Source organism: Nomascus leucogenys, chromosome 10 (assembly GCF_006542625.1).
Source record: "Nomascus leucogenys isolate Asia chromosome 10, Asia_NLE_v1, whole genome shotgun sequence".
NCBI classification, from domain to species: Eukaryota; Metazoa; Chordata; class Mammalia; order Primates; family Hylobatidae; genus Nomascus; species Nomascus leucogenys.
Genome location: NC_044390.1, coordinates 80612259 through 80631697, shown reverse-complemented (window position 1 = coordinate 80631697; position 19439 = coordinate 80612259). Strand labels below are relative to the sequence as shown.

General features: G+C 51.6%; 1 protein-coding gene across 1 annotated transcript; it reads right to left on the bottom strand.

Annotated features, from left to right (window-relative positions):
* Positions 1-2016: 2016 nt before the first annotated feature.
* On the bottom strand, positions 2017-19412 carry SDSL (serine dehydratase like). Its single transcript, XM_003274426.4, has 8 exons — positions 19315-19412; positions 12400-12594; positions 12097-12136; positions 11246-11385; positions 6073-6161; positions 4736-4963; positions 3419-3543; positions 2017-2407 (listed from the first exon to the last, which is right to left on the bottom strand). The coding sequence occupies exons 2-8, from the start codon at positions 12571-12573 to the stop codon at positions 2214-2216; spliced, it is 990 nt and encodes a 329-aa protein (XP_003274474.1). The 5' UTR covers positions 12574-12594; positions 19315-19412; the 3' UTR covers positions 2017-2213.
* Positions 19413-19439: the final 27 nt, after the last annotated feature.

The window sequence follows — 19439 nt, the reverse complement described above, 5'->3', positions numbered from 1 at the left end:
CCAGCCTGGGCAATAGGCCAAGACCACATCTCTACAAAAAATATTTAAAATTAGCCGGGCATGGTGGCACATGACTGTGGTCCCACCTACTCGGGAGGCTGAGGCAGAAGGATCACTTGAGCCCAGGAGTTCCTGGCTGCAGTGAGTTATGATCGTGCCACTGTACTTTAGCCTGGGCAACAGAGCGAGGCCCTGTCCCTAAAAAACAAAGAAGGAAAAGGAGGAGGCATCTGGTGAAGGGAACAGGCTGAGCAAAGGAAAAGAGGTGAGAAGTGGCAAGTGGGCCTCCTACAGCAGGAGGTGCTGCCTGAGGCCTGGAGAGGGGAAGGCACTAGCCCAAGGTCACACAGCCCACATGAGTCAGAAGAGAGGATGTCACTAGGGGCCAGGATCCAGATTCTGCCAGGGCCTGTGATGCTGCACGGACCCTGCACTCTCTGAGCTTTGCTTCCCAGCAGGGCTGTGAGGGGTTGGAAAAGGTTCCTGCATGCCACGACCGTGTGGAACTCAGCATGCCCAGCTGGGGTGAGGGCCCCACAAGAGGCAGCGTCCAGGAGGACCCAAGGAGAGGGTCTCTCCTGCCCGGAGTCAGCCTTCCCCATAGGAGACACTTTGCTGCCCCCCTGTGGCTCAAAGGACTGCAACTTTCCATCCCACTTCTAAGAGACACTTCACAGAAGTCGGAGGTTCCCAATTCCAGGCACAGAACCTGCCTCTTCCCGTGACCCACAGGTGTGTCCACACCCACCTACCCTTTCCTACCCTTTCCTCAATATTCCGCCACCCCCCACCCCGACACAGAGAGTTCAGATCCAAGCAATACAGAGTGACCCTGAAAATCAGGGAATCTGGATAGATGGATATGTCAATTGATGGATATGCTGATGGATGGACAGACAGATGGCCTAATGATGGCTAGAGGGATGAATGTATCAATGTATGAATGGATGGATGGATTATAGATGGATGGATGGATATGTTGATGGATTGATACACTGATGAATGGACAGTCTAATGACAGAGGATTGATGAATTAATGGATTATAGATGGATGAATGGATTATAGATGAATGGATGGATATGTGGATGGATGGATACACTGATGGATGGAGAGACAGACAGTCTACTGATGGATAGAGAAATGGATGGATGAATGAATGGATGGGTGGATGGATTATAGATGAATGGATGGATATGTGGATGGATGGACACACTGATGGATGGACAGTTTAATGATGGATAGAGGAATGGATGGATGGATGGATGGATGGATGGATGGATGGATTATAGATGAATGGATGGATATGTGGATGGATAGACAGTCTAATGATAGAGGAATTGATGGATGGATGGGTGGATGGCTTGTGAATGAATGGATGGATGGATTATGGATGAACGGATTATGGAGGGATGAATGGATGGATTGATACACTGATGGATGGACAGACACACAGTCTAATAATGGATAGAGGAATGGATGGATGGGTAGAGAGATAAAAGATAGATGGGTAAAGGGATAGGTGATCAGGTTGATGGACGGACAGTGAGACAAGTGATCACATATCCTAGTTATGTGATCTTGGGCAAGTTATGTAAACTTTCCGAGCTTCAGTTTCTGCATCTGTAAAATGGGGATGGTAATAATGGTTTTTTACTTCCTAGTACCTTTGTGAATGTTAAAGAAGACAATGAGTAGAAAGTTCTTAGCAGAGTTTCTGGTAGATAACAAGCACTGGATGAAGACTGGTGTTATTTTCTCTCCTGCCTAGGCCTGAGAAGTGATAGAACATCTCCCTCTCCTTCCTGACCTGGTCAACCTGGGCTGGTCCTCCAGGTAAAGGAAGCCCATTTAAGATCTCAGAATGGCTGGATTCCTTTAGAGACTGAGGTTTTCAAGTCTTGGCTTTGTTGCCTAAGATGGGTCTTGGAGTCACTTTATCACAGAAGTGGCAACAGGATTGTTGTCTCCTGTGAGCTCATTGACATGGAAAGATAGGATCCATAGCAGTCACAAACTCAATTCAGAAAGTGTTTATTGGCTGGAGTTGTCAGAGAGCCAAAAGGAGCAGTCCAGGTGGGCTTCCTTCAGGAGGCAGCCAGCACGGTTGCACAGGGCAGTTTCCACTGCCATCCACCAGCACTGAGTCCTTCTCATCCAGCCACAGGAGTGTCCATGGGCCTCTCAGGGGTCTTTGGGGCCAGGATGGGACCCCTCAGACCTGGCCCAGGTGGGTTTTCAAAGCCTGCAGCTCTCGGCTGTTGATGTTGTTGCCTCCACACACGATTACTACAACTGAAGGCAGGGAAGGGGGCAGGCAGCCCTCGGCCTGGAGCCTCCGCAGGAGGCCTGAGTAGACGGCTGCTAAGGCTGCCCCACAGGCAGGCTCCACCAGCATACGCTCATCATCTGCCGGGATCAGGGGGATGGAGAGAGGAAGGAAAGGAAAGAAGAACCACTCGGTGCTCAGCAGGCCCTGGGCACTGCAGATCCTTGCAGCCATCTCTCCAGCCAGTCAGCCATTCATCTCCTCTGCTGGCAATCCATCATTTGTCTCACGCTCTCCCCATCCATCAGCCTGGCCTCCTATCCTTCCACCATCCACCTTTTATCTCTCTATCCATCCATCCATTCCTCTATCCATCATTAGACTATCTGTCTGTCCATCCATCAGTGTACCCATCCATCAACATATCCATCCATCCACCCATTCATAGCCATCCATCTATTCCTCTATCCATCATTTGGCTGTCTGTCCATCCATCAACATGTTCATTAATCAATGTGTCTGTCCATTCATTCATTTCTATACCATTCATCAATCCATCACTTCATTATCCATCTGTCCATCCATCCGTCCACTGTCCATCTATCCATTATCCACCTTTCCACTCACTCATACATTCATCCCTTCAATCAACAAACATCTATTGAGTGCCTACTACCTGCCATGCCCTATGCCAGGAAGGCCCTAGGGACACATCAGTGACTAAGACACACCAGCCCTCATGGGGCTCACAATCTGTGATGTAGAGGGATAAGAACCAGGAGGTTATGAACACAGGGAGTGGTGCATTGGAGGTCCACAACCCAGGCAGGGTGGGGTGAGTGATCAAGGGAGCTTCCTGAAGGAGGTGCTATGATGGCTGATAGCCCTCAGTCACATCAAACCAATAGGGAGCAGGGCCAGCCAGAGACAGGAGCAGCATATACAAAAGTCTAGGGGCTAGAGACAGCAGGACACACTCCTTCTTTATCCTCACCCCCTTCCATTTACTCGACGTGCATTTAGTGCACAGTAACTGCACACCTAGCCAGTTCCTGGTGCTGAGGATACAGATAAGACAGAACACACTCTTGCTAGAGGTTGCAGGGACTTCGTGGGTCTCTGAGCTCAGGTGGGGGACAGGGATCACCCACCCAGGAGCTGCTGCACAGCGCTCACAGCCTCGGCGTCCTCCACCACTTCAGAGTGGATCTTGCATATCCGCATGCACTCCAGGGCCCGACTGGCCACCGTCTTGGCACCCAGGCTCTTAGCCACGCTGCAGGATAGAGCAGGGTGGGGCAGGGAGACCAGGGGCTCAGGGAAGAGCTGCTGAATCAGGTCTCTCCCTAGCCCCAGCCACCCCCTCCCATCCTGCTGTGGGTTGGTTGGAGTTCAGCACTGTAAGTCACAGAGGAGGCGCTCAAAATAGCGTGCCCTTGCCAGGTGTGGTGGCTCACGCCTGTAATCCCAGCACTTTGGGAGGCCAAGGCGGGCAGATCACCTGAGGTCGGGGAGTTCAAGATCAGCCTGACCAACATGGTGAAACCCCGTCTCTACTAAAAATACAAAATTAGCCAGGTGTGGTGGCGCATGCCTGTAATCCCAACTACTTGGGAGGCTAAGGCAGGAGAATCACTTGAACCCAGCAGGTAGAGGTTGCAGTGAGCCGAGATCATGCCATTGCACTCTAGCCTGGGAAACAGAGTGAGATTCCATCTCAAAAAAAAAAAAAATGCTCATCCACCAAGAACCTCAAAATGTGACCTTACTTAGAAATAGTCTTTGCAGATGTAATTAGTTAAATTAAGGTGAAATCATACTGGATTAGGGTGGGTCCTAAATTCAATGATCACGTTCTTTTTAAAATTTATTGGCTTTTGGGGGCATGAGGGAGTACAGGGTCTTGCTAAGTTTCCCAGGCTGGAGTGCGATGGCTATTCACAGGGATGATCATAGCACACTATAGCCTCAAACTCCTGGGCTCAAGCAAACCTTCCATTTCAGCCTCCCAAGTAGCTAGGACTACAGGCGTGCACCACCATGCCCAGGTAATTTTTGTATTTTTTTAGTAGAGACAGGGTTTCATTATATGTTGGCCAGGCTGGTCTCAAACTCCTGACCTCAGGTGATCCACCTGCTTCGGCCTCCCAAAATGCTGGGATTACAAGCATGAGCCATGGCGCCTGGCCTACATTTTCAAACTTATTTGCAACACACATAGATTGCTTTTGTAATGATAAGTCAATGAAATCTTGTTTTAAGAACTGATTAGGTTTAAATGAGTCATATTCCTCATCTCCTTTTTCAGCACTGCCTTCTAACTCAGGTCCACTTTACTGTGGTTGGAGTCCCAGGACCAAGGACAGCCTTTTGGGTGCCCCCTGTCTCCACTGGCTGGGACTGGAAGGCCCTAGGACAGTGGCACCCCCACCCTCCAGCCCCTACAAATGTCCCCAGCCCTTACCCACCTGGTGATGTCTGGAAGTGTGACCAACTTGCCAGCCGTGATGGCCGCATTGAAGCAGTGTGCCCCATGGGTCTCCATGGCAACAATGGGTACATGCTGCCAGCCCACCTCCAGCAGGCCAGCCACCACCCCAGCCAGGAGCCCCCCACCCCCAACTGCCAGCACCAGGGCACCCGGTGGGGTCCTCAGCACTGCCTTCAGCTCCTGCACCAGGCTGGCGTTGCCTTTCCTGGGGAGGGGGGGTGAGAGGGAGAAGCAGAGTGAGGGAGGACCCCAGCCCCGATGGCTCCTGCGGTTGGGGAATTTACCAGGGGTGGGTTCTCTGCCCCCTTATATATATAAACCCCTCCCCACCATCCCCATCCCATCCACAGCAAGGGGAGAGGAAGTCCTGCAACAGTTACTTCGCTCAGCTTCATTCATTCTCTTTATTTTTTTTTTTTTTTTGGATACAGTCTCACTCTGTCACCCAGGTTGGAGTGCAGTGGTGCGATCTCAGTTCACTGCAACCTCCACTTTCCGGATTCAAGCAATTCTCCTGCCTCAGCCTCCCGAGTAGCTGGGACTACAGGCACGCACCACCACGCCCAGCTAATTTTTGTATTTTTAGTAGAGATAGGGTTTTGCCAGGTTGGCCAGGCTGGCCTCGAACTCCTGACCTCAGGTGATCCACTCACCTCGGCCTCCCAAAGTGCTGGGATTACAGGCGTGAGCCACCACGCCTGGCTTCGTTCATTTTCTTTATTATGTATTTGTTTGCTCATCCCTTCCCATCTCCATCAACCTCCCAGGCCCTTTCTTGGACATTACCCCCATTTAGCCCCCTCCCCAACTTTGCAAAGAGGCAATGGCAATGTGTGGTTAAGAGGGGACAAGTGTATCATTTGGGACCAGCCTGACTGCAGCCCTATGTATCTGCCACGTACTTAGCTGTGTGATCTGGGGCAAGTTGTTTGACCTTGATGTGCCTCAGTTTCCTCACCTATGAAATGGGGATAATAGCACCCACCTCTAGGACTTTGGGGAGGGTAAATGGAACAGTGCAGGAGGAGCCATTAGCCTGGTGCCTGGTCCCAAAGCATATATTCAGTAAAGGAGACTTGGTACTATCGCTTCCATTTTACACACATAGAAACTGAGGCACAGGATCTAGGGTGCTTTGCACAAAGTCACACAATTCACAAGGGGGCAGAAGTGGGATCTGAACCCATGTCTGCCTGGCTTTGAAGCCTCTTCTCCCCTCTGGGCTTCAGTTTCTCCTTCTGTCCAGTGGGAGGACCCTGACTCACTGACAGTCTCCCAGCTCTGGACTCCTGGGGAGAGGGACATCAGCCTTACCATATTAGGGGGTGGTCAAACGGGGGGACATTCACCCAGCCGTCCCTCTTGGCCAACTCTTGCGCCCTCAGATTGGCCTCGTCCCAGACCTACAGAGAAACCAAGGGCCCTCAGAACAGCCAGCAGTGGGACTGCTATGGAGGCCGGAGCAGAGGCCCAGGATCTCCTTGGTGGCCCCAGGATCCAGTAGTCTGGGGACACCCCTGCAGATGAGACCATACCTGGTGTGGTTCCAGAGGCCTCCTGAGAATTGGACAAGCACTTCCAGGTGGACAAACAGATGCCATGTGCTTTCCACAATACCCAAGGGACCTGTCCTGCTGCCACACTATGAAAACCAGGCCAGCCAGCCAGGGAGGCTGGGAGCAGGTCAGCTCTAAGGTCAGCCACATGGTGCCTACTTCTAGCCAACCAGTAGGGGAGAAGCCCCCTAAAATCAAAACCCAGACAGCAACTCGGTCACCATAGAGTGTGTCCGTGGAAACCACCAATGGCCCAGCTGATGGCCTGCTAGTTGAGTTCAAGCAGCCAGAGAGATGGCGCACAGGGCCGGCCCTGACCATGATGGACCCAAGCCAACCACAGCAGGGGTGAGTTTTCTCTTCTCACTGGCTTGGCCTCTGTGGCAGAGATCCAGGTCCCCTGCTCATTCACACAGCATTGACAGGCTTTCTTCCCTTCCCTGACTCATTTCTACATTCCCTACCAATGCTTCCTGCAATCACCTCCCAAATAAACCACATGTGCCCCAGTCCTCATTTCAGCACCTGCTTTTGGGAGAATCCAAACTAAGACAGCATTTCAGAGGGACCCCATGCCAGCTGATCTCAGCAGGAACCAGATACAGAAACTAAATGATAGACAATGGCCTCCTCTCCCAAGGGAGGGGCGGAAGGTCACAAGGGGGGCAGAAATAGCCCCTGCTCCTCAGGGACTCTGCAGTGCCCACTCTGTGCCCAGTTCTAGGTATGGGGACTCTTCAGCAGGAGAGAAGCCAAGAAATGGTCTCTGACCGCAAGGAATTTCCTATCTGGCTGAAGAGAGAAGTCTCATTCCCCTGAGTTACTGAAACAAAAAATACACTGTTGGTGTGAATGCAAATGAGTTCAGCTCCTATAGGAAGCAGTTTGGAGATTTCTCAAAGAACTAAAAATAGAATTACCATTTGACCCATCAATCCCATTACTAAGTATCTACCCAAAGGAAAATAAACCATTTTACCAAAAAGATCTGCATTTGTGTGTTCATCACAGCAGTATTCACAATAGCAAAGACATGGAATCAACCCAGGTGCCCATCAGTGGTGGATTGGATACAGAAAATGTGGTGCATATACATCATGGAACACTATGCAGCCACAAAAAAAGAAGAAGATCATGTCCTTTGCAGCAACATGGATGCAGCTGGAGGCCATTATTCTAAGACAATTAACTCAGGAACAGAAAACCAAATACTGCATATTCTCACTTACAACTGGGAGTTAAACACTGGGTACACATGGGCACAAAGATGGGAACGAGAGACACTGGGGACTCCAAAAGTGGGGAGAGAAGGAGAGTGGCAGAGGTTGAAAAATACATGTCAGCTGGGTGCAGTGGCTCACGCCTGTAATCCCAGCACTTTGGGAGGCTGAGGCAGGCAGATCCTGAGGTCAGGAGATCCAGATCATCCTGGCCAACATGGTGAAACCCCGTCTCTAATAAAATACAAAAAATTAGCCGGGTGTGGTGGCGTGCACCTGTAATCCCAGCTACTCAGGAGGCTGAGGCAGCGGAATCGCTTGAACCCGGACAGTGGAGGTTGCAGTGAGCCAAGATGGCGCCACTGCACTCCAGCCTGGGCAACAGAGTGAGACTCGGTCTCAAAAAGAAAGAGAGAGAGAGCGAGAGAGAGAGAAAGAAAAGAAAGAAAGAAAGAAAGAAAGAAAGAAAGAAAGAAAGAAAGAAAGAAAGAAAGAAAGAAAGAAAGACAGACAGACAGACCTGTCAGCCAGGCACAGTGGTTCACACCTGTAATCCTAGCATTTTGGGAGGCCGAGGCAGGCAGATCACCTGAGGTCAGGAGTTCGAGACCAGCCTGGCCAACATGGTGAAACCCTGTCTCTACTAAAAATACAAAAATTAGGCTGGGCGCGGTAGCTTACGCCTGTAATCCCAGCACTTTGGGAGGCCAACGTGGGTGGATCACCAGGTCAGGAGATCGAGACCATCCTGGCTAACATGGTGAAATCCCATCTCTACTAAAAATACAAAAAAAAAAAAAAAAAAAAAGCCAGGCGTGGTGGCTGTAGTAGCTGGCCTGTAATCCCAGCTACTCGGGAGTCTGAGGCAAAAGAATGGCGTGAACCCGGGAGGCAGACCTTGCAGTGAGCCAAGATTGCACCACTGCACTCCAGCCTGGGCAACAGAGCGAGACTCGGTCTCAAAAAAAAAAAAAAAAAAATTAGCTGGGTGTGGTGGTGGGTGCCTGTAATCCCAGTTACTTGGGAGGCCAAGGCAGGAGAATTGCTTGTACTTGGGAGGCGGAGGTTGCAGTGAGCCAAGATCATGCCACTGCACTCTAGCCTGGGAGACAAAGTAAGACTCTGTCTCAAAACAAAACAAAACAAAACAAAAAGATCAACTACCTGTCAGGTACTATGTTCACTACTTGGACGACAGAATCATTAGAAGTCCAAACCTCTGCATCATGAAATATACCCATGTCACAAACCTGCACATGTATCCCTGAATCTGAAATTAAAACTAAAGAAAAAAATAGATTCAAACCCGTGTAGTGCTTGACATCTCTCACCTATAGGGCCCCGAGCAGCCTCCTCTCTGGCTCCTCTCCTGCATTGCCCCAGAGAAGGCAGAGTGAAAATCCAACCAGGTCCCTCCCCTGCTCAAACTCTTTTCATGCTTCCCTAGTGCCCTCGGGTGGAAACACATTAGCTTCACCTACAAGCCACCCTGCCTGATGGAGCAACTGTGCCCCTCTTCAGCCTCACCTTTCGCCATCCCTCCCCCCATGCTGCGCTCAGCCTGAATGCACGGTGCTCATCTACGCCACACCTTCGCCCACACCTTTTCCTCTGTTCACAATCAGATCATTCCCTCCCTTTTCTCCACTGTGGGGACTCAGATTTCTCCTTCAATACCCAACCCTGGGGATCCTTGTCGGAAGCCTGTCCTGGATCCTTTCCCCAAATCTAAGGCATAGCCCATTGGTTTGACCACTGCCCAATTCTCCACTTCCTCCCTCTATTAGAATCATACACCCACACCTTGCCACGTGGCTTAATTGTTACTATTTTTTTTTTTTTTTTTTTTTGAGATGGAGTCTGGCTCTGTCACCCAGGCTGGAGTGCAGTGTCGCGATCTCGGCTCACTGCAAGCTCCGCCTCCCGGGTTCACGCCATTCTCCTGCCTCAGTCTTTCCGAGTAGCTGGGACTACAGGCGCCCGCCACCATGCCCGGCTAATTTTTTTGTATTTTTTAGTAGAGACGGGGTTTCATCGTGGTCTCGATCTCCTGACCTCGTGATCCGCCCGCCTCAGCCTCCCAAAGTGCTGGGATTACAAGCGTGAGCCACCGCGCCCGGCCTACAATTGTTACTATTTTTAGAGACATGTTCTTACTATGTTGCCCAGGCTGGCCTCAAACGCCTGGGCTCAAGTGATCCTCCCAACTCAGCCTCCTGAGTAGCTGAGACTACAGGTGCACGCCACAGTGCCCAGCTTTTTTATCTATTTATTTATTTATTTTATTTTTGCCATGTGGCTTTGCTGTTCTTCTCAACTAGAGTGGGTGGAGCACATGTCCCCTCCCCATTGATGTTGGTCTCAGCCGTGTGACTTGCTCTGGCCAACAGCATATGGCAGAACTGACAGTGTAACAGTTCTGGGCTGAGGTCTTAAGAGGCATCATGTGTTTCTTCTCACCCGTCTTGCCATTGCCCTTGAGAAGAACGTGCCCCCAGTGGCCACTGGCTGGGGAAGACACAGGGGACATCTGCAGACCTTAATCCTTCCCCACATTCTGAAGCAGAACCACCCTAACCCTCCCACAGACCCAAAGCAACAGAAACAAATGTTTCTCATAAGCTGCTGCTATTTGGGGGCTGTTTGTTATGCAGCATTACCAAGCAACAATAGCTGATTAAAACAACACACCTTCTCTCTGACTTCCTTGGTGCCCTGTGCTTCCCCCGTGGCAACACTTTTCACATTTTGTTACCATCATCTGGTTACCTGTGTGTCTCCTCATAATACTCTGAAATTTATGAGTGTAAAGACCATGTCTTATTATCTCTGTGTTTCTAGAATGTCTAACATAGCAGGCACTGAATATGTGCTCAATGAATAGCTGATGGATGGATGGATGGATGGACAGAAGGGAGAGAGGAGAGAGAAAGGGTGATGTATGGAAGGATGGTTAGATGGATGAACAAATGGAAGGGAAGAGAAAAAAGGAAGGAAGGAAGGAGAGAAAGAATGAAGAAAGGAAGGAGGGAGGGAAGGAAGGAGAGAGGGAGGGAGGGAAGAGGGAAGGAGGGAAATAATGAAGGAAGGAAAGAAGGGAGGAAGGGAAGGAAGGACAGAAGAAAGGGAAGAAACTACATACAGGAAGTATTTGGGGACCAGCTTTAAGGTACCATAGTTTGGCTTTTAGTTTTAATTTTGAGAGGTTTAAAAATCTGTTTTCCATTATTTGGATGATTTTTTTCCTTCTTCCCAGAAGGAAAGACAGATATTGTATCTGTGTCTCTATTTCTTTGGTAACAAAGGGAACCAGTGATCTCTTTCTCAGTGGATACCATTTCTATCGGGCTGGTCTCAGAATGAGAACTGATGCTGCCATCATCTTGATACTTCTTGTCTTATCTAACAGCAAAAATGTTAAAAGTGGATAATACCAGGTGCTGGTGAGGATGTAAGGAGACAGACAGTCTCCTGCTCATCATCAGCTTCCCATTTGTCTTGGTTCACACATGAGGGCAGAGGCAAGTTGGGAGGTCCCAGCCCTCAACACCCATCCCACCTCATTCCGCCCTCAGCTCAGCTATCCTGAGAGAGGACTGGGTCCCAGCCACAGCTCATCGAAAGGAAAAGGAGACAGGATGTCTTAGGGGTGGGGTGGGGTGAAGGAGAGCAGCCCACTCCAGATGGTTCTCCCTTTCCCAGAGCCCTTACCTTTCCAGTCAGCTGAACATCGGCCCCCTCCCCCTGCAGCCTCCGCACCACCTGCAGGGAGGTGCTCTCGGGGAGCACGACGGTGGCAGGGATGCCCAGCTTCCTAGCAGCATAGGCAGCAGCGATGCCCGCGTTACCCCCTGTGCAGAAAGGAGGAAAGGGGCAGTGGGCAGAGCTGCACTGGCCTTTGATGTGCCTTCCCCTCCCCCTCCATATCCCTTCAGAGTCACTCCTCCCCAACATTCATATGCCCCATTGACTCCTTCCTCCACTTGAGAGGGGGACACATAATCCAGGTTGAGCCAATCAGAACCTAATCCCCCAACCCATGATTGGTTCAAGGATGAAGACGCCACCCAAGCGGGGCCAAAAAAAAAAACAATTCCAGGATTGAGGCGAGGCATTGAGAAGGGGTGCTCCCTTTTCTCTAGGGTTGGGGGGGTGGTAGGATGCAAGGCTGGAATTTCTGGTGGCCGTCTTGCTACCATGAGGCCCACCTAAAAATAAAGCTAATATACAGGAAAGCAAAGCCCAGAGAAGGAGAGACAGGGAGGAGAGCTTCTGGATCCCCCTGTGCCTGAAAGCCACTTATCCCAAGAATTTTCCATTCTTAGAGCCTGTAGCTTAAACCTATATGAATTGGGTTTCTGGCACTTGCTACCACCACGAGTCTTGAACTATGGGAGAAGGCTAGGATGGGATGTACACAGTAGTCATCTCATCAGTGACCTTGATGAGTCTGGGCCTTTAAGAGGAGACCAACCCTGGACATGTACTGCTGCTCCAGCCTATTCCTCCTCCCCCAACCTCTGCCCTGAGGACCCCCATGAAACAAAAATGGGTGGGGTCACCTGAGGAGCACACCAGGTGTCTGCATCCCTTCTTGGCCATCTGGGAAGAGAAGGAATGGGGTTAGGGGCTAACCTAAGCAGGTGTCATGAAGGCCTATGTGGAATGGCGTTAGAGTCTCCGCATCCCACTCCCAATACGCCTTTACCCCTCATCCTGCCCACAGCCCTGCCCTCATCTCTCCCCTCCCATCTGCACGAGTTCATGTTTCCCCTCCTGCCCGAACCCGTCTCCAGCCCACACCCCTCACTCTTCCCTCCCTCCTGCACAACCTCACTTCTCCCCTCCTGCCCACACACCCTCACCTCCTGGCAGAAATGCCCAATGCCCCGAATCTTGAAGGAGCCGCTGGGCTGCACATTCTCACACTTGAGGAAGACAGGCATGCCCGCCACCTGGGACAGCGCCCAGCTCTCCAACAGAGGTGTGACCACGTGGAAGGGCTCCTGCTTGGCACGCTCTGCCACAGGGCCGTCCATTCTGGAGACCAGGTAGACAGCCTGCAGGAGGACACAAAGGTCACCACCCAAGCAATCCCCATCAAGAGTTCCCTTAACCAGGACAGGCGAGGGGAAAGTGGTGAAAGCTCTTGGCTTACGTGCCCTTCACTTCATCCAGCTGCTCAGCTGTGAGACCCCCGTCAAGTATCTGCGCCTCTCTGGGCCTCAGTTTCCCCATCTGGTCAAAGAATTTTGGCCTGGGGTCCTTTCATTCTATAAGTGTGGCTGTGCTGGGGATGTAGAAAGTGGCCAATATATAGTGAGGAATGAATGACAGCGTGGGAGAATTCATTCATCAGTCAAAAAATACTTATTCAGCACCTACTATGTGCCAGGCATTTCCAGGTTTGGGGACCCACGAATCATAAAAAACCTCCCACTAGGAAAAGCCGCAGAATTTCAAATAGGAGTGACTTGCAGAGGGTATGGGGTGTTATTTTAGCAAGAGCAATCAGGAAAGACATCTCTCAGGAGGAAAACTTTGTAAAAACGTTTGTTATGGAAAATGTAAACATAGCAAAAGTATTGAGAACTGTATAAAGACCTTCAGCTGGCCGGGCACAGTGGCTCACGCCTGTAATCCCAGCATTTTGGGAGGCCAAGGCAGGCAGATCACTTGAGGTCAGGAGTTCGAGACCAGCCTGGCCAACATGGTAAAACCTTGTCTCTACTAAAAATACAAAAATTAGCCAGGCATGGTGGTACACACACTTGTAATTCCAGCTACTCAGAAGGCTGAGGCAGGAGAATCACTTGAACCTGGGAGGCAGAGCTTGCAGTGAGCCAAGGTTGTGCCACTGCACTCCAGCCTGGGTGACAGAGCGAGACTCCGTCTCAAAAACAAACAAACAAAAACCCTTCAGCTTCAGCAATCAACTCATGGTCTAACTCGCTCCGCTATTGGTGCCCATTCCCCCTTCCTGTATCATTATTTACCCCTTAATTACTATTATATTTTTCTTTTATATTATTTCACCTGTAAATATTTCAGCATGTCTCTCTAGAGGTAAAGAACTTAAGTTTTTGAGACAGAGTCTCACTCTGTCACCCAGGCTGGAGTGCAGTACTGTAATCACAGCTCTCTGCAGCCTCAACCTCTCAGGCTCAAGCAGTCCTCCCACCTCAGCATCCTGAGTAGCTGGGACTACAGGTGCACATCACCACGTCTGGCTAATTTTTGTACTTTTTTGTAGAGATAGGGTCTCACTATGTTGCCCAGGCTGGTCTCAAACTCCTGGGCTCAAGGGATCCTCCTGCTCCAGCCTCCCAAACTGCTGGGATTACAGGCGTGAGCCACTGCATCTGGCCTAAGATCTCCTTTTTTATATGTAACTATATGGTTTCATGACTGTACATACATTTGTTCAAACACATTGAATTCTATACTTAAAGTGGGCTAATTTTATTTTATGTAAATTATACCTCACTGAGGCTAATATTTAAAAAAATGTAATCACAATACTATGATCACATTTAAAAATATAATTTTTTCATATCATCAAATATCTGTTAATTGTTCACATTTCAAATCATCCCATTAAATATGATCAGTGGCTGATTCTGTGGTTGGTTGTGGTTTGGGGTTTTTCATGGTTTGAATCAGGATGCAAATCAGATCCGTGCATTTTGATTGGCTGAGGGGTCTTAACTCTCTCTCCATCTGTACATTCTTGAAAGGGGAACTTTGAAATGGATGACAGGAAGAGAGCCAAGAGGAAAAGTTCCTACAGAGAACAGCAGCCAGGACCACCTCGAGGGAGAAATGCACTTTGGGGTGCCGCTGATGCAGAGAGAAGGGGTTTGGGGCAGGAGGTGAGGGTAGGAGGTGAGGGCAGAGAGGTGGACAAGGGTGCTGGCAGGGGGTTCCCGCCCACGGAGAGGAGTTTGGTTGTTATTCAAATTCTACCTGCAATGGAAAGCCATTGGGAGGTGGAGGTGGAGGTGGAGGTGGAGGTGGTGGTGGAGGTGGAGGTGGAGGTGGAGGTGGTGTGGAGTGGTGGTGGTGGTGGTGGTGGAGGTGGAGGTGGAGGTGGAGGTGGTGGTGGTGGAGGTGGAGGTGGTGGTGGTGGTGGAGGTGGAGGTGGAGGTGGTGGTGGTGGTGGAGGTGGAGGTGGTGTGTGGTGGTGTGTGTGGAGGTGGGTGGTGTGTGGTGGAGGTGGAGGTGGAGGTGGAGGTGGTGGTGGTGGTGGTGGTGGAGGTGGAGGTGGAGGTGGAGGTGGTGGTGGTGGTGTGGAGGTGGAGGTGGAGGTGGTGTGTGGTGGTGGTGGTGGAGGTGGAGGTGGAGGTGGTGGTGGAGGTGGTGGAGGTGGTGGTGGAGGTGGAGGTGGAGGTGTGGTGGAGGTGGTGGAGGTGGTGGTGGAGGTGGAGGTGGAGGGTGGTGGTGGTGGAGGTGGAGGTGGAGGTGGTGGTGGGGTGGTGGTGGTGGTGGTGGTGGAGGTGGTGGTGGTGGGGGGTGGGGGTGGGGGTGGAGGTGGTGGTGGTGGTGGTGGAGGTGGAGGTGGAGGTGGTGGTGGAGGTGGTGGGGTGGTGGTGGAGGTGGGGTGGAGGTGGAGGGTGGTGGTGGTGGAGGTGGAGGTGGAGGTGGAGGTGGTGGTGGGGGGGTGGGGTGGGGTGGAGGTGGAGGTGGGGTGGTGGAGGTGGGTGGAGGTGGGTGGTGGAGGTGGTGGGTGGAGGTGGAGGTGGAGGTGGTGGTGGTGGTGGTGGAGGTGGAGGTGGAGGTGGAGGTGGGGGAGGTGGTGGTGGGGGGTGGTGGTGGTGGTGGTGGTGGAGGTGGAGGTGGAGGTGGTGGGGTGGTGTGGTGGAGGTGGAGGTGGTGGGGTGGTGGTGGGGTGGAGGTGGAGGTGGTGGTGGTGGTGGAGGTGGAGGTGGAGGTGGAGGTGGTGGTGGGGTGGAGGTGGGGTGGTGGTGGAGGTGGAGGTGGGGTGGAGGTGGGGGGGGGGGGGGTGGAGGTGGAGGTGGTGGTGGGGTGGAGGTGGAGGTGGAGGTGGTGGTGGAGGTGGAGGTGGAGGTGGTGGTGGGGTGGAGGTGGGTGGTGGTGGAGGTGGTGGTGGTGGTGGTGGTGGAGGTGGAGGTGGTGGTGGAGGTGGAGGTGGTGGTGGAGGTGGTGGTGGGGTGGTGGAGGTGGAGGTGGAGGTGGAGGTGGAGGTGGAGGTGGAGGTGGAGGTGGAGGTGGTGGAGGTGGAGGTGGAGGTGGTGGAGGTGGAGGTGGAGGTGGTGGTGGTGGAGGTGGAGGTGTTTTGAGACGGAGTCTGGCTCTCTTGCCCAGGCTGGAGTCCAGTGGTGCAATCTCAGCTCACTGTACCCTCTGCCCCCCCGGGTTCAAGCGATTCTCCTGCCTCAGCCTCCCAAGTAGCTGGGACCACAGGCACACATCACCATGCCTGGTTAATTTTTTGTATTTTTTGTAGAGACTGGGTTTCACCACGTTGGCTGGTCTGAAACTCCTGAGCTCAAGTGATCTGCTCACCTCAGCCTCCCAAAGTGCTGGGACTACATCCATGAGCCACCGTGCTCAGCCCATTGAGAAGTTTGAAGCCAAGGAGCTGTGAGTGAATGGATCAGTTGGTAAGGACAAAAAGAAGGGAAGGAGGAAATGAGAGGGAAGAAAAATAGTAGAGAAAAAAAAGGAACAAATACAGCCAGCCCCTCTTCTCCCAGGCAGGAAAGCACTGGGCCGGTCCCCACCATTCCATTATTGGCCTCTAGGGGGAGCGCTGCAACCTCCCCTGACCACTCACAAACCTAAACTTGTCCACCCTTAAGTCATGGCTGGGGTTCCAAGATCAGAGAGATCGGGGTCTCTTGGCCCTGAGTTTGACCCCACACCCTTGTCAGAATAGCCTTGAGAATCCTCAGGGCCTCCTCAGGCAGGGCACAGCCTGAGCCACCTCTTCCCAGTCCCATCCAGGGCACCTCTCAGCTTGGGGCATCAGCGGAAAGAAGTCCATGGGTCATCACTGATCCCCAAATGCAGCATACCCCAGCCTGGGCCTCAGCTCAACCCTGGACCCCAAGAGCACAGGCTTTGGGGTCGACCGGAAGCAAAAGTTAGAAACCAGCTCTGACTTCCTGGCTGTGTGACCCAAGCAAGTGTCACAACCTCTCTGTGCCTGTTTCCCCTTCTCTAAAATGGGGATAAAAACAGTCCCCAACTCACAGGTTGTGGTGTAAATTAATAAGAATAACATTGGCCAGGTGCAGTGGCTCATGCCTATAATCCCAGCACTTTGGGAGGCTGAGGCAGGTGGATCCCTTGAGGTCAGGAGTTCAAGACCAGCGTGGCCAACATGGTGAAACCCCGTCTCCACTAAAAATACAAAAATTAGCCAAGTGTGGTGGTGCACACCTGTAGTCCCAGCTACTTGGGAGGCTGAGGTGGGAGAATTGCTTGAACCTGGGAGGTGGAGATTGCAGTGAGCCAAGATCTCACCACTGTTCTCCAGCCTGGGCAACAGAGTGAGACTGTCTTTAAAAAAAAAAAAAAGAGAGAGAGAGAGAATAACATCTGTCATTTGTTGAGTCCCTATTGTGTGCCAGTCATCGGCTGAGTCCTCTGGAGACATTATCTCACTGATACCTTGTGTCATGCTTTGAGCATGGTGACCTGCTCACCCTTACTTCAGCATGTTTACAGGGCACCTACAAGATGTAGGCCCTGACCTAGCAACAGGGGATACCATGGTGGACAAGATAGACATCAACCTTGGAGCTGAATTATAGTCTAATGAGGAGATGGGCGCTTAACAAATAACTGCATAGACAAACAAAATAATCAGAAATGTTGAAAACTGCTAAGAGGGAAACACGCATATAGGGAGTCCTAAAGAGAAGAACAAGGGGACCTACTTTGGGTATGGAGATCAGGAAAGACATCTTAGAAGAAGTGACCATTAAAACTAAGAACTGAGACAGGGCGCAGTGGCTCACGCCTGTAATCCCAGCACTTTGGGAGGCCGAGGCAGGCGGATCACCTGAGGTCAAGAGTTCAAGACCAGCCTGGCCAACATGGAGAAACCCCGTCTCTACTAAAAATACAAAATTAGCTGGGCATGGTGGCGCATGCCTGTAATCCCAGCTACTCGGGAAGCTGAGGCAGGAGAATCGCTTGAACCTGGGAGGCAAGGTTGCGGTGAGCTGAGATCACGCCATTGCACTCCAGCCTAGACAGTAAGAGGGAAACTCCGTCTCAAAAAAAATAATAAAAAATAAGACCCAAAAAATGAGAACCAACCAACCACACAACAAACTGCAAGAAGAGCGTGTACATGGCAGGACTATTGTGAGGATTCAATGAGCCTGCATGGTGAGGGCACCCATGCTGGGTGTCTGTCCACTTGGAATTGGGTCTCTCTTCCTTTATGGTGAAATCCCCAGATTTTTCCCCTGGGGATCCTGGGATTGTCAGGATGAACTCCCCCTACTCCATAATCCTTCCTCTTTCTTGTTTTTTGGTGTTTGTTTTAGAGACAAGGTCTCACTCTGTTGCCTGGGCTGGAGCGCAGCGGCGTGATCATGGCTCACTGTAACCTTGAAGCCCCGGGCTCAAGCAATCCTCCCACCTCAGCTTCCTGAGTAGCTGGAACTGTAGACATGCACCACTGCATCCGGCTGATATTTTAATTTTTATAGAGATGCAGTTTTGCTGAGTTGTCCAGGCTGGTCTCGAACTCCTGGCCTCAGGTAAATCTCTTGTCTCTGCCTCCCAAAGCACTAGGATAACAGGTGTGAGCCATTAACACAACAGATGAGTCATTAACTCACCATTGACTCCATTTTATAAACAGTGAACCTGAGGTCCAGAGAGATTAAGTAACTTATCCAAGGTCACACAGTTAGAAACAGCATAGCCAGAATTCACCCCAGGCAGTGTCTTTGGCATCTGTGCTATTAACCGCGATGCTATACTTTCTCTAATATACTAGTGTTATTGTTACTATTATGAAAGCTGCAGGCATTTAATATTTATTGCCAATTGTCCTTTGGAACCAAATGCTCCTGGCTCAGTTTCCAGGCTTCCCCAACCCTCTTGGTTATACTGACTCACAAGAGGACAGCAGGCATCAGTTCAAGGAAAAAGCCCCAAGTTGCCAACAGCCTTATCAACCCCAGACCCCATCAGGCACCTGAGGTCTGGGACTGAGCGGTCTTGGCCCAGGGACACACAGCTCTTGTCCAGTATGGCAGCCACCAGGGCTGAAATGGGGGACCTCGGTCTCCCTGCTGTGGAATAACCCAGGGGAAAGCAGGGGGCTTAGGCTCAGGTCCCAGTCATGCCAACCTTGGCCAAGTCACTTTTGTCACTGGGCCTTACCTGCCACATCTGTGAGTTGAGGTAAGGACCACCAATGCTGTCCACCTCACTTGTCCCCGGAGCCTTTCCCCAGAGGCCGCCTTGGTGGCACTCCACAGCCAAATCCCTGGTGCCAGGGCTGGGACACCTCGGGCCGGCCCCTTGGCTGGCAGAATGCCCAGCCCTGCCCCTGTGGCAGGCAGAACCCACTCTCGCCCTTCAGGGTCCCCAGCACAACACTTTCTTCTGCAGGGCACCCTGAATTCAATAGACATTCCCAGGAGGGCCTAGACCACGCTCAGCCCCTCTCACTCCCACCTGCTCAGCTTGGACTTTGCCCAAAGCCTCCCAAACTCCTGCAGCCTCTCATCAGCCTCTCATTCACACACACACTGAGCCCCAGGGGCCCCAGCTGGCCCCAGACCCCTTACCTCCCTGCCCAACTATCCCAGACCAGCGTGGCCCCAGCTCCTGTCCTCCAGCCTGCCCGGGAATCGGCTCTTTCCAGGAACCAGCTCTGTCCAGCTTCAGGCAGCTTCCGGCAACCTTGGCCCCT

Coding starts and splice junctions, on each gene's coding strand:
- SDSL (XM_003274426.4), bottom strand. CDS start 12,573: ATGGACGGCCCTGTGGCAGAGCGTGCCAAGCAGGAGCCCTTCCACGTG. Junction 12,137..12,399: donor TTGGGCATTTCTGCCAGGAG/GTGAGGGTGTGT, acceptor TTCTCTTCCCAG/ATGGCCAAGAAGGGATGCAG. Junction 6,162..11,245: donor ATGTTCAGCTGACTGGAAAG/GTAAGGGCTCTG, acceptor GTTTCTCTGTAG/GTCTGGGACGAGGCCAATCT.